At 39.5% G+C, this 15,405-nt stretch overlaps 1 protein-coding gene across 1 annotated transcript in view; it reads right to left on the bottom strand.

Annotated features, from left to right (window-relative positions):
* The window catches only part of LOC139734520 (uncharacterized), a 107,050-nt gene that overhangs the window by 32,627 nt on the left and 59,018 nt on the right, over positions 1-15,405 (bottom strand). The window contains exons 3-13 of the mRNA XM_071645296.1: positions 14,245-14,355; positions 13,261-13,401; positions 12,173-12,280; positions 9,931-10,218; positions 9,324-9,356; positions 8,251-8,411; positions 7,771-7,923; positions 6,060-6,210; positions 4,735-4,910; positions 2,814-2,964; positions 8-160 (exon numbers count right to left, since the gene is read on the bottom strand). Coding sequence (XP_071501397.1) covers positions 8-160; positions 2,814-2,964; positions 4,735-4,910; positions 6,060-6,210; positions 7,771-7,923; positions 8,251-8,411; positions 9,324-9,356; positions 9,931-10,218; positions 12,173-12,280; positions 13,261-13,401; positions 14,245-14,355 — 1,626 coding nt within the window. The remainder of the gene's footprint in view (positions 1-7; positions 161-2,813; positions 2,965-4,734; positions 4,911-6,059; positions 6,211-7,770; positions 7,924-8,250; positions 8,412-9,323; positions 9,357-9,930; positions 10,219-12,172; positions 12,281-13,260; positions 13,402-14,244; positions 14,356-15,405) is intronic.

Below are 15,405 nucleotides of genomic sequence, written 5' to 3'. Positions count from 1 at the left end.
AACTTACTGTTGCGATCTCCTATAAACTGGCAACCACTCGTTCCATCAGACGCGTAGGTGTGAAGCTGCCACATGTTTAGTGTTGACCTATCACATCCCTCGCAGGAAACCGTATCGATAGCATCACTTTCACCCTCGTCTTCTAGTTGGTCCGCGCATTCTAATCACACACAAAAAAGAAACCAAAAAACATAATTATGATAATCATAATCAAAAGTTAGGGAAAGCTCGAAAGAGCTCTTATGCAAATTCTAATTCTAAAAATTACGTGGGTATCTTCAGCTACATGATAATACAGGAATGTTTATATCATAGCACATCGTTATGATTCATTAGCCCGGAATTTTTTAGTTGTTTGTTTGTTCCTTTTGTTGTTGTTTGTGTGTGTGTGTGTGTGTGTGTGTGTGAGATGTCATTGGTCAATGTATCCCCCTCAAAAAACCACGACCACCACGACCTACAACTTTGTTGAAATCTGATTTGATTTCTTTCTTTCTAAAGCCACATGTGTGTGTTAACCCCCCCCCCATCACACACACACACACACACACACACACACACACACACACACACACACACACACATAATCATACACATGAACAAAGGCGCCGGAAGTGGGGGGGGGGGGCAAAACGCATTTTTGACCCCCCCCCCCCCCGAAAAAAAAGCCCAACCCCCCCCCCCCAAAAAAAAAGCCCCCAAAAAAACAACACAAAACAAAACAAAACAAAACAAAAACAAAAACAAAATAAGATAAATAAATGAATAAATGAATAGGTAAAATAAATATATATATATATGAAGTACAAATAGGGACATTTATTAGCTAAGACTAGTAATTGTAACTGTCATAATATTTAGACATTCATTTTTCGTCGCGTGTGAGCAGATTATCTCAACCGCATTCAACTGTAACCGTTGCAGTTTTTAGAGGCCTTTGGATAGGAAAATCGTGCAAATATGAATATGTTAGCATTAAGCACTAGCGGATTTAGAGGCGGGCACAACTGGCCCATGCCAACCCTCCTTTTAAAGCAACTTTTTTAAAAATTCTTCTTTGTTATGTCATTTTTATACGTGTGCCCCCCCCCCCCCCCCCCTTGAGAAAAAAAAAATCTTCCATACGTCCCTCTTTCACCGCTAGTTGTTACTAACGTGACACCTGACGTAGGTAGCGCGCCCGGAAAACAGTTTTAACCCCCGCCCGCACCGCCCCTCTCCCTCCTTCTTAATTTCCAAAGCGAAAAAATATAGCTACAAACGGCAGTTTTTGGACTGTAAAATGTCAAAATTTTCAAGCGCGCTCGCTCCGCTCGCTCGCATTGAATCGTTATGCCATTCTCCTAATGTTGCTGCCAGTAATTGCCAGCAGTTGCGCCCGGTGCGCCCCCCTTAATTTCCAAAGCGAAAGATATAGCTACAAACGGCAGTTTTTGAACTGTAAAATGCCAAAATTTTCAAGCTCGCATTTTATTGTTATGCAATTCTCCTGATGTTACTTACAGTAATTTGTCGTTTCACACCGTCTTTCCATAATCCATGTAAGAAAAACTTACAATGTTGTATCTGTGTGTGTGTGTGTGTGTGTGTATGTGCGTGTATGTGTATATTGTGTAACATAAATGGTCTATCGTGAGCCCCCTCCAATATTTGCCCCCCCCCCCCCCCAAATCCAAAACTGCTTCCGGCGCGCCATGAACACATCCCTATCCTCGGTTCCTAGGCTGCTTTAGTTGATACGGCCACAATATCGATCGATGTTGTCATTTTCTGGCAAAATGTGCCTCATCAAGGTTGGAAATGGGGTAATATTGGGCGAAAGCGCATGTTTGGATTGGATGGGTCATAAGTATGTAAATATAGGTTGAACCCCTACGTATTATATACCATTGGAAAACTTAGACAATTTTCTACATGATGATAACAGTTTTGATGATGTTTAGAAATTAAAAAAAAATATATGGGTGATCTTGTGTCAACTTTTTTTTTCTTCAAAATTCTCACTTGAAATTTCAAAATGCATCTACTCCTTAATGCTAAGTCTAATTCAGATAATTTCTGTTTCTTATCAATACCCAGTGTCATTACTGAAGCTATTGGAGCTTTTTAATCCTTTTCAATCAGAAAGTTTTTGAATATATATTTTTGCAAAATTCAGATATATCAAGAATTTTCACTGAATTTTCTTCATAGCTCCACCCCTGAAGAAGATATCAAAAAAAGCCCCTATAGGATTATTGTACACAATCAGATCTTTGTTCACTCCAAATTTCATTACAATTGGTAATTTACTTTTTGAGTTATTACAATATTTGTCTCAAAAAACATGAATTTAAGCAATCGGAAGTCTAAAGCGAGGGTACAAATATGCAGTATTTGAAATATAGATTTTTGTCGATATACAGACATTTTGATGCTATCGATTGGTGTTTGGACCATTTTTAGACAAATATGATGTAAAATTATTATTGTTGTCTTGCATGAAGGGGATATTTCCAATTTTTACCACTTTTCACCACTTTTCACCTCTATTTCTCTTCAATTTTCAATTTCTCACATATCTTTTGACAAGAATTTCAATCGTTGAATTTGCCGGCTCCATATCACTTCCGGTTTGAAAATAAGCACTTCCGGTCTGAATACAGTGGAAGGGTATTTCAGACCCCATTTTTACATAAAATGATGTGAATTTTGATAAGAATGTCAATTGCATCTGAAAGTACATAAATTAAAGTAGTGATTAGCCATTTTTTTGGTTTAAAAAAAATATACCCCATTTCCAACCTTAAAGAGGACGGAAAATCGTCACCCACCTGCAAACTCACAGCCAAGGAGCTCCAATTTCAGACACCGGTAGTCTCCTCCCCAGGCAGTTGGATGAATTTGCACGATTTGTGTGCTGTTTATTTGGGGTTGAAAATACAGGCGTGCGAGAGAGCTACCTCCTTGGTACTCCAGAGTAAGCTGTGCGGTGAATGAAATGATATACACACGAACACCATCACTATTATAGCTGAGGTGCTAATGCTCCATAGCCCTACTAGTCCGCAAATTACCTCATACACATAAATGGTGCTGCTACATAGCTCAATTCCTCATAATCATAGACAAATCCTTGCAAAATTCCTAATTCGATTCCAAATTCATACAGTCTAAAAAGAAAATAGATGACATCCTTTGTAACGCTTTCTCGCTGCAATTTTGAGGGCAAGTAGTGGTAACATTTAGGGAAAGGGCTTGCAGGTGCTAACTTATTACCTAAAATCATTACATGTATTTTTTCCCATCATTATGCTTATTTGGGCAGAAACAAATGAGACGGATGAGCGTTAACACCATGACCTCAGCTAATTTGCACGCGCCGTATGACAAAAATTACTATAATCGGGATAAACTTGTAAACATGGAGAATTCCATAGCATTCACATTGAATGTCTGGAACTTCATTATGTAGGCCAATATTAATAATTACGTCCAGACGGTGATCCTTATCATGGAGGATAAGCTAACTTCGAGGGTAGGCTTCTCGGTATTAAAAGTACGGAACACCAAGTGTACCATGGTCTCGTTCTTCACAAAATTGGTCAGTTCGTCACAAAATGAAAATTTCGTGACAAAATTGTTTGGTTGTTCGTTTTTTTTTTCTCGTTGACAAGTGACAACGATCATTGTGTTTTTTTTTTTATTCGTCACGAAATGACAATTTTTGTCAAAGAAATAAAAGTTTCTTTCAACGACATAGCAATTTCGTCACAAGATTGTAATTTCTCTGAGAAACAGTCCATGTGACACTTGGCGCCCCATACTTATCAGCGAATTTTGTTTTCCCTCGAAGTTAACTTATTTCCCAGGTTAATGATCATCGTCTGAACGAAATTTATGTCGACTTGAACGTCTCAACCACAACGAGGGGTGACTGTTTGCATGGTAAGGTTGGTTTCTGTGAGGGATACGGGCGTGTGCGTACATTACTAAGTCGGGCGATGGAATTTCTCTGCGTAGGCGACCAAGACACATCGAAGCTGACCATCCAACCCCTCTGTCCATTGCTGTCTTCGCAGACACGTGTCATAATTCCAGTGATGTCATGAACGTACTCAAGCGTGACCTTGATTTTTTAATGAAAACAAACAAGAAAAAGATACAAAATCAGTGATGGTGGATCACATTGGCCTGAAGTTCAAAGTGAATGTGTGCGTTGTATTACACATTGCGTGCATTCTCGTGCCTGTAATCAGTGAGTTGTATAATATCAGACAAATATCAAACAAAAATTCAAGATTTTTTTTTGAAAATTCTCTAATAGGAAAAATATACAACAAAATGACTCAAATGAAATTTACTAATAGGCTTTCTTTTATACATTAAGATACGGCAACAATGAATGAAAATCTGAAGATGATAATGATAAAAAACCCACAACATCATGGTTGTGTTCGTACTTGTGCATCTTCAGGTTGTCAATTTGTTTATGGGAAATTGTATGTGTTTGAATCCATGTTTTGGTGTAAAGTGCGTATGACAATAATGATTATGAGAAGAGTGTGTATGTGAGAGTTAGTATGTGCGTGTGTGGATCTATTTGTGTGTGTGGGTGGCTGTGTGTGTGTGCGTGTGTACGGGGTGCGCGCATGTGTGTGTGTGCATTTGTGTGCAGAGCTTTGTATATTGCTTGTCTCTTTGTGTATCTGTATGATTGCATGCACTATTGTTGCGTGCAAATGATATTCCCACCTGCCACCACGGATCGGGATCGTTTGACGTCGAATCGGGAATCCATCCTGTCCCGACGCGGGTCACGGGGTCAAGTCTGCCGAATGCTGGATGGTGGTCCAGGCTTAGGAAGCTTGAAGCTGAGATGCGGTCACTTGCGATTTGATGCCCGCTGATTCCGATTCCCTCTGCGCAATCTGATGATGGCAAGCGAAACAATAGACAATAAATTAATATAACATAGTGTAATAGAAAGAAATATTACAAGCATTAAATGATGGTACCTTAAGAATCATTTTTTATCCTTTCCCTCCAAACTTATCCAATTCCATACAGGTACAACCAGTTGCCAGTATAGGCAATGGGTCCCCTCTATGCAATTCGAATTCAAATAAGAAGTAAGAATTATTTCCCCCTCCTCAGGCAACATCATGGCGCTATGTAGGAACTTTCCTGAGATGTGCGACTAATGGAATAAAAGGTGTTCCCAACGTTTTTATATAAAATTGTGTATATAGTAAGCAGTATGTAATACCGGTTGAAGATTGCCCCACAATGCCAGACTGTGCAGATCTAAATCATGAGAAAAAAATTTACCTTCCTCTTATTATTACCACTAATCTGTAATTTGATTTTCTGTTTTAATGAAAATAATGAGCAAGGAGAAATCGAAAAAAGAAAGAAAGTAGTAATGCACTATTCCCAAGAAATAACATGTTATATTCCCCGCAAGAGGATGCAATGGCTACTGGTTATTTCGTAGTTTAACTTTCTTTCTTCTTCTTTTTTTTTCTCTCTCACTACCATCGCATCAAGACAACAATATTCTGAACACAGTGGTACTTTGGGGTTACAGGGATGGAATAGTTTTGGTAGAGATTGGGATTCAAAAATTAACTTTTTTGTGTGTGATGATAAGAAACCCGTCAGAAAATACGTAAGACAATAAAATTCCAAGAGGAATACAGAGTTGTTGGTTTTGTTATCATGGGAATTGGTTTTGAAATGACTGCGATATCCCAAAGCAGAGTAAAACAAAGTGGTCCTTACAAAAGGCGGGTCTCGCCTTTTATCAGAAGGCCCTACCTTTTGAGTTGTTGTTGATTTTGTTTTTGTTTTTTTATATCTCAGCCATTTCAAAACTAATTCTCATCACTTAATAAATCTGAATTCATCTTAGAATGGTTTTCTCTTTCATATTTCATAAGTGGCTTCTAATTTATCTCACAAAAAGTTGGAAACTTGAAGCCCAATCTCAACCAAAACTATACAGTCTATTGATTACATGAACTAGAGAGATGGTTCTCCAATTGAAAACGGGGTGAACTTTAATTTCGTGACGTCACACATACCACTATCTGGACACCCGAGAAATTCAAGGCGAAGGGCGATGCCCCTTCGATCTGGGGTTGGGTACACGCGCATTTGATGTGTCCACACGGGGGAGGGGAGCTTCACCACGCCCACGCACATTGGCTCACTATTAGCCATCAGTAACTGGATTTGGAGAGAACCAAAATAAAAACAAAGACATATTGGACATTCATAAATCATATACACGATCATGATATGTTGAAGTTTGAATCAGTTGCGCAGTTACACAATCATGCTTGACGCAAACGCATGTAGCGCAATATCAGGCAAAGTCATGACTAGCATTTTGCAAAGGCAGCTCGCTATAATCTCAGCACACACACACACACACACAAACACACACACACACACTCACACACACACACACACACACACACACACACACACACACACACTCACTCACACACACACACACACACACACACACACACACACACACACTGCGTGCGACCGGCGAACTGCAAGATAAGAGTAGGGACCATCCAATCCCTGGGTGCGCGCGAGTCGACCGCCCGCCGTATGCGAGTCCATTGCTAGCCGCCTTTGCAAAAGGCTACGTAATGACGGAAACAAAATGAAAAAAAAAAAAAGACGTTGTTGAACTTCGATTTCAGATTTGGGACAGAGTTACTCCGCAAATACGAAATATGTTGCCACACACATAAATAAGCAAGTAACCCACTGATCTTTATAGAGAGAATCTGGATATCTCACTGGCCCATTCTCGCGGTACAAACAATAGAAGCCGTCCTGTAACCCCGCAAACTCCAAGCATGGACCTACTACACAGCAGTTTGTCCAGGCTCCAAGTATGGGACGTGTGCGCATTTTCTATAAGGTCGGAGAATTTCACTATACCCACCAAACACAGCACAACCCCTCGAGGTTGTGCCGTCCGTGTTCATGCCAGACGATGGGGACTCTAAACGGTCTCGGCACAAAGCATCTAGCAGGAGTCTGGAGTGAGTCTGCCGTGAGTCTGGGGTGAATGTCGTGCTAGACTGCCTAGCACAAGTCTAGCACAACCTCCGGAGGTTGTGCTGTGTTCACGCCAGAAGAGGGGATTCCAAACGGTCTCGGCACAAACACGGCGTGAACATAGTCTGATTTTCAGACCCTTTGCCAACTATACTCCTTTTACAAAATGCGCCCTCCGCTGATATCGTCCACGCTTTTGCCAAAGGCTAAGGCCCATCAGCTAAACCTGCTACTTCTTTTGTTGTTAGAAGGCATTAATATTCTGAAAAGGAAAGTAATGTGAGAATACGGTCTGAAAACCAGACTAGCGTGAACACAGCACACACTTCCAGTGACCAGCACTGTTTGCGGTGGAAAACATGCCCTTCCACTGGTTTCCATAGAAATGTATATGGACCTCACTCAAGACAACAGGGGGACTCAAAACGGGGGTCTCTCTTACCACCCACTGAGTTTGTATAAAAGATAGATAGTTTTCATCTAGCATGACCTCCAGAGGTCCTCCTAGACAAGGGGAGTCTAAACGGGGTATAAGATCGTATGAGTTTCCAACAACATGTCGTGAGCTCCTTTCACAAGTGTATGAGCGATGTGCGTGAAAAGATGGCGCCTGCGGTGGCTTCAAAGCGATTGGCCAATGAGATATCCATGCAGTTCCTTGATAGAGGTTATTAAGTAGTGCTAAACGGTAGATTCTTGGCTTACCCATGGATCGTTGTTTTCATGACCGAAATGCTTGACGAGATCGATGCCTTCAAGTTTGTAAGCGATGTGCAGCTCTCGGGTATAGAGGGCGCTGTTCTGCCCTCCACCTTGAACCAGCAGTGCGGTGATGACCATTCGTTGAGGAAATGTCGCCTAAGAGTTATCAGTGAAAGGAACGAGGATGTCCCAAAAGGGGTGGGGTAGAGGAGATAAATGGTATTTTGAGAAAAGGTAACATTCACTTAGAACCTCTCTTTTGTTACAATTCATTCGTGAAACTAAGAATTAACATATCCAAAATTTCAAACACGGACTGTGAATATAAGGTGTGGATTATTTTGGGAATGTTGAAGGTTTTTTTGGAACGTGCGCGATCATGCTTTTAATTCAAAATTCCACGCAAATACGGTATAGAGGACAACACAGAAGTCATCCCAGTTTTATGTCTGCGAAATGTTTCATGTTTCACTGCGTATATACCTGAATAAACGGTCTGGCGTCATTTGGATGTGGTATCCAAGCAGAGTTGCCATGGAGACGGGCGTGGTGTGGGGCGTGGTCGTCGTCTTGGTAACTGGATGCCATGATGTCAGCATCAGCGATCCATCCCGCCTCCATCCCGAGTGGGAGATGACACATGTCTATAAAGAATGAAAGGGACACTAATTAATTTTCGAGTCTTTGAATCGTTAGCATGCACCTCAATAAGGATATTTCGCTTGTTTATTTAGTATATCATAACGTATAACATGAAATTGTCTTGGCCGCGTACGTGATGGGTGCTGCGCACTTCGTCGCCACTATAGCATATTTATAGTGGGCTCATAACCATCTTTATAAAAAAAAAAAAATATGTATCTTTTTTAAGCAAGTCCATTATCAAATAGAGTGAAATAGAATTTTCCTGTGATATCGCACTCGTAACACCACAATAAACTTTTTTTTCGGTTGTGATTAAAGATACCCAGTGTATATAATACTTTATATTTATTTCTCGCTTTAATCCCAAAATATCATAACTTTATAAAGATAAGCTTTACAAAGTCAACTCTTTTTTACGAGAAACTCTCTATCTTATATGGCCTAAACATATGATATTTAATCATGTACATATAATATATATATATATATATATATATATATATATGTATATATATACACATCAAAAAGAAAACTCTGATGTCACAGAAATAATGCATAAATGTACTTTCTATATTTTGAGAGGGAGAGAGGGACAGCACAAAGTAGATGTAAGCTGTAGCTAAAGGCGTCATAACATAAGACTTGTAACCAGTCGTAAGTTTTCTCGAAGCGGTTTTGGACTAGTGGGTACAGAATTATAAAACTTTTGTGTATGTATGTGTGTATGTGTGTGTGTGTGTGTGTGTGTGCGTTTTATTTTTTGAAAAAGAGATGTCACCGCAACTTAGGAACACCCTGTGGTCAGCCATAGAATTTTTCGATATCTTTGTGAAATGGAGAGGAAAAGCAAAATAAAAAATATTGTTTCCGAAGTAGAAATTAATATCATAGAAACTTCGATGTAAACTCACCGTCATCCAAGCTTGTGACAAATCCTTCACAATCTGCATTTCAGAAACAGGAAGTGGACATTTATGGTTAACGACAAGAAATGAAATTGCCCTTTTTCTCTTTCATCACATATATTCAAGAAGTCATGTAAATGCAAAGAAAAGCTTGGAAATTAATCACATTTGAAAAAAAAAATGAGTTACTGATAAGGTTAGATCTGGTGGAACCGGAAGCTTCTAAATTTTCTCATTATCTTATACCCATTCTAATGTTCTTAAATGGAGGGACCGAGTGAAGCATAACAATCTATGTCTCCAACTTTCCAATAATATAACGAAACATTTCCGTCCAATGCAAAGATCGATCGGTAGAATATATTGTAATAGAATTCCATGTTTTCACACTTCATTTCCAACTCCAAATTACTATTCCAACAAACCAGTGCTTATGTCAAATATACACACGCCGAAAGAATCCTTCGTGCCAAGGCTTCAAATGGGCAGCGATTTGTGATAGGATTTACCCGCACCATAATGTTTACTCCTTTTTATGAGACAGGTGCATTTATACGTTTCTACATTTCTGATTAAAAGAAGAGTGCTGCTGACCACGCTCACGAAGACTTACGAGTGGATATCCTTAGCAGGACGTCCCCGTCGCTGTCGAAGCGGTAGGAAACTCGCTCCCCCTCGAAGTACTCCCCGTACTCGAGCCACTCGCAGTACCGGTCGGTGAACGACACGTAGATCTGGCGGCACGTGAAGCTCGACCGCTCGACGCAAATGCGGGCGCATTCCTCTTCAATATTCTCGATGTAGTCCCTGAAGCGAGTATACTCCCAGTCCAGTCCACCCGGTACGTTGGTGTTGTATTGGTTTGGGATGCGCATGAAATCGTCAAGAACAGAAGTCTCACCTGTATATACCAGTGCCGAAAATATTTCAGCGAAATTTCAAGTTTCAAGTTTCAAGTTTCTTTATTTCACCAAAGCATGGAACATATTAAAAAAACAATGCATACATCAATATTCGGATACGACTACGAACATATCATACAGTGAAAAGGAAAAAAAAAGAACAACAGAAATAGATTGACAATAACACATATATGAATAGGTTTAACAGATATGCTATGGAAGGTAGCAGCCAGAAAGGAAATGTCCCTTATTTTTAGCTGACCTAAAATCATTCATTTAATTTCAATTACATTTATCTATAGTGTGTTCAATTGAAGTAAAATGTAGGAACAGGACAAGACAAGACAAGACAAAACAAAGCACACAATGACAACAAAATACGGGATGTCTTGAATCATAAAGAATAAAAGATTATACTCTTGACCTCAATGAGTTTGGCTATAATTATAAAAGAGAATTTTTTTGTAACCAGATTTAAATGTATTCAAAGAGTTAGCATTACGAATTGCACAGGGGAGAGAATTCCACAGGGTAGGACCAATGTAAATGATAGATCGTTGATAAAAAGAAGTACGGGATAGAGGTAGGTGAAAATCATTCGCTGATCGCGTGCTATAATTATGAATTTGATTATTAAAAGTGAACAAATCTAAGAGAGTCTTTGGTAATAAACGATTTTTACACAAATACATAAAAATGCCAGCTTGATATTTGTACATATCATTCAACTGCAATATCTTCAGGGATAAAAAAAGTGGCTGTTACATCACATTTAACTCAGGTAACTGTTACATCACATTTATCATAATGTCCCCAAAACTCCGCAATAACCGTAAAAACAAACAAACAAACATACAAAAACGAATACACATAAGCAAAAAAAAAGAAAAAAGAATACACGTGAAAACAAGGAAATAAACAAAACAAAAACTCACGGATGAATAGACAAACAGACATTAAAATCATTAACCCAAACAGTATACAGTTGTACGTGCGTGATATGGGCTGGTATATGTATTTATGAGTAAACGTGATGCTTTACTTTCTGAATCTTGTATGAGACAATGATTATGATGAATTGTTTGGTCTTTGTTTTTTTCGGGGTTTGTTTTATATGCAGCTCCTGTTTGTTTGTTTTCGTGGTTGGTAAGTTCTTGTTTTGTTTTTTCTGAGGATTTTTTTTTCTTGTGCGTGTGTGTGTGTGTGTGTGTGTGTGTGTACTTACCCATGGTGTAAAACGAGGACACACAGAGAACCGAGGACGTCCTCGGTACGCAGACCATTCCAAACGGTCTGCTTTTGCATGCTTTTGCATACTTGTAGGGATACATGTTTGTAGGTCCTCGATATTTAAAGCATTATTATAATAAGTCCTCGGTTGGATGGTAATGTACGAATGAGTCCTCGGTTGACGAGACTCCTGCTGACACACAGGTCCTCGGTTACGTGGTAAAATTCTTATGGGTAAAACAGGTCCTCGGTTTCCAAGATAGACACGTAAGTGCGCGTGTTTGTGTGTGTGTATGTGTGTGTGTGTATGTGTGTGTGTGTGTGTGTGTGTGTGTGTGTGTGTGTGTGTGTTTTGCTTCCATACTAGGTTTCGGATACAAAATATTAGATTTTAAAAGCACATCTTTCTTTCAATTTGTCATGGATTAGGCATCCTTTAAAATGAGAAAAGAATTTGTTATAATCTATTATTTCAAGAGCACTGTTTTCAGTTTGTTATGGATAAGGCATCCCTTACAAGCAGAAAAGAATTTGTTATAATCTATTATTCTCAGGGTGCCTCTGAAAAGATTAGGCTTTGCTCATTTGCTGTTCATTTCAGTTTTCGCTGTTGTTGTTGTTTTATCATTTGTTTCTTTTTAGAGGGGTTGCGTTGTTGTTGTTGTTTTTGTGTTTGTTTGTTTGTTTGTTGGTTGGGTTTTTTTCCCTGAAGGGAAGGCTTACATGCTGGGATGAAGCAGAAGTTCCACTGAATGTTCCCCTCCAGGTCCGCATAAAAACACCAGGGTCTCTCTCTGTTCATCGGATTACGACAGTAGTTCTCCGTCAGGTCTGCTCGAAGAGTTAAAGGGATGGTAAATTTTTTTTCGAGATGATTGGAATTCAGATTTTAAGATTTTTTTGAGATAATAAGGAACTACGTTTCGTTCCAAAAGTAATTCAATGTTTATTTGCTAAAGATCGGTTTGAAATGGCTGAAATATCTAAAAACAAAGTCAAACAAAGTGGTCCTATCAAAAGGTGGTCTCACCTTTTAATACGACCTTTTTGTTTTTGGATATCTGACTCATTTCAAAACCAATTTCCATCAAATAAACTTTTTAATTCCCCTTAGAATTGTTTTAACATTATCGTGAAAAAGGTTAAAATCTGATTCCCCACTTACCCAAAACTATATAATTCCTTCAAGAAGCAATCAATGATTAAAAAGCGGACAAGATAAATATAGACGATCAATTGATGAAACCAAGTCAACACACGGAAGATCGATTAACAAAGATTAAGGCAGCAGAAGGAAGAAAACCTTCTATCAAGAGTAAATATAAATTGCGTTTCATTTGGAAAGCGGAAAAGATAACTACTTCTTTTTCTTCATAATACATCAGAATTACGTACAGAGTGAGCGACAGCCATCAAAGGAAAAGAATGGAAAAGTTTTTGAGCCTCCTAACACACATAAAAAAAAATGATATGAGATTTGTAAAACTTCTGCATTAGGCCTAAATGTGTTAGACCTGCGCAAATAATTACACAAACAGAGCAAATGCTCCTAGTAGACATACCTCCATCTTGCTCAATCGATCATTTATTGTGATTATTTGTTCATCATTACTTGTGAATGTGTTCTACCCGATCAAAAATCCCCAATGTATAAGAGGTAGTGTGAGAAATGCTATACATTTCCGGCGTGTTTAAACAGCTTCTGCTATATATATGGAGTTAGTGATTTCGATCCACGATTAATGGGTCGCTTCATTAACTCCACTTTACATGCTAACGCCGCGTCACCAGGGACAACCGGGCTTCCTTACCGCTTTCCTCGACCCAAAATGTGTCCAGCCTGCCATCGACCGCCTGGTCCCAATTAACACATCGGAATCCATTTTGTGTGTACTGTGCGAGGCCGCGGTAGTCCGTGCCGTTTGCCCTGGGATTATAGCATCCCGCGCGTTCTGTAAGCAGACAAGTGAATCAATACTGAACAATGAAATGCTATCTCTCCACACATACGCACCTTTTAATCCACTGTCCATTATATTAATAGAATATAATTATACAATATACATAAAGTTTGATTGCAAAAATAGAACAAGCGCCATTTTCAACGTTTTTTCGCAATTAAACAAAAGTCAGAAAAGGACAAATCTTTTTACAATTTATTTGAAATCATCACGTAAATTGTAACCCTCCCCCCCCCCCCCCCCATCCCGAAAACGGATCAATCAAAACGTCCCCGTTATCATAAAGTCGCCCCCCCCCCCCACCTTGGAAGAAACATGTAGCGCCGACCCTTTTTTTTTTTTTTTTTTTGCACAATACATAGGAATTCATAGGGTGTGACCACTTTTGGCACCTCCATTTTTTGTATCCCGCAAATAACTACCGAAAAAAAAATGGAATGTGATTACCTTTTTGGTGATTGCAAGTTGTGCCATAGCACCGAAAGTCGCGCTGAGGGCTTTTCTTTTTTTCTTCTTCTTCTTCTTTTTTTTTTTTTTTTTTTTTTGCTTGTTGGCTGATGAAATCCGAGGTGGCACCAGAAATGGAAAACTGATACACACAAACACACACGCACGCACACACACACACACACACACACACACAACCGCTCTCACTCTCAATCTCTCTCTCTCTCTCTCTCTCTCTCTCTCTGAAAATGTGGCGCCGGCTATAGCCTTTAGAAGACTATTGTGGCTCAGCTATGCAAGAAAATTCCTATCATCCGTCATATTTAGTATGATTCATTGCGCAGACAGGATACTATAAATCGAAGATAAGTCGTAGTAATGTCATACCGTTGCAGAGCGGAACATCACAATAGCTCATGTGGCCATATTCGTTGAAGCATTGTGGTACTAGTTCGTCTCCGTATATCTCACACTGCTCCGAGACTGAGGGCGCTTCATCTGAAAAAGCAAATACGAAAACAAAACAGACATGGACACCATAAAAGGCGTTAGAGTGCACTGCATGTATGCATGTATCCAATACTGAGGACGTGAATATTGCACAATACAATGTCAGATATGAAAAAGAGTTTTCCATCTTCTGTACAACAACGCCGGAGCCTTTTAATCGTAAGTTTTATCAAAAGTGTCTCTCTGGAATGGTTAAAAAAAAAGACTGAGGAGGTCTACACAAAACGCAGACATGGCGACACGCTTGTGGGTGAGACAACCCTAACGCGACAAAAAAAAATACCCTTGAATTCCTATCATTTTTTAAAGGAATGGATAATTTTTAGGACCGTCTCTTCGACTACCTCTACCAACAAATCTAATTCTTATTTATGTCAAATGTTATCTTCTATCGACTGAGTGTACACGTAATAAAACTTTTCTCTCACAGACGTAACATGCAAAGAGAGCTAATTACTTTCACGAGGCCAATACAGAGGAGGGAGGTAGTTGGATGGTTTGCTTGCATAAAGCAATGTTAAAGACCAGCAAAACTTAATCCGTACCAGGGGGATGCATGCAAAGTTTTGTGGCGTTTTAGTTGTGGCTCTTTTGACCGTAATTTGGCTGAGGTTTACGGTCTGCGAGTACGCCAAGTTCAAGATCAGCCAAACATGGCAGGAGTTCAGATATACAGATTAGATATGCAGCGTCGTCGAAGTCCAACGTGTGTCAGAACGTGTGACTATTTCACGGTCATGAGCAATGCACTAGCCATGAAGGTGGTATACCATTGTTGCACAATAGTTCATTTCAAAGTAACTGTTAATGTGCGCGCGCCCGAACATGAATAGAAATCTGTTAGGCTTTAACTGTGAGTCACCTTTATGGGGCGCCAAGTGTCGCATGGCCTATTTCGTCGATGAAATGTTCATTTAGTAACGAAAGTAGGAACATTTCGTCGACGAAATGACTGGTTTCGTAACGAAATAGGCCATGCAACACTTGGCGCCCCATACAACTTTGCTGTTTGGTATAATATATATAGGAACCCCCTGT

Source organism: Diadema antillarum, unplaced genomic scaffold, assembly GCF_040938485.1.
Source record: "Diadema antillarum isolate AM-2024a unplaced genomic scaffold, OU_Dant_1.0 scf00000026, whole genome shotgun sequence".
NCBI classification, from domain to species: domain Eukaryota; kingdom Metazoa; phylum Echinodermata; class Echinoidea; order Diadematoida; family Diadematidae; genus Diadema; species Diadema antillarum.
This window is presented reverse-complemented; position numbering and strand designations above follow the sequence as displayed.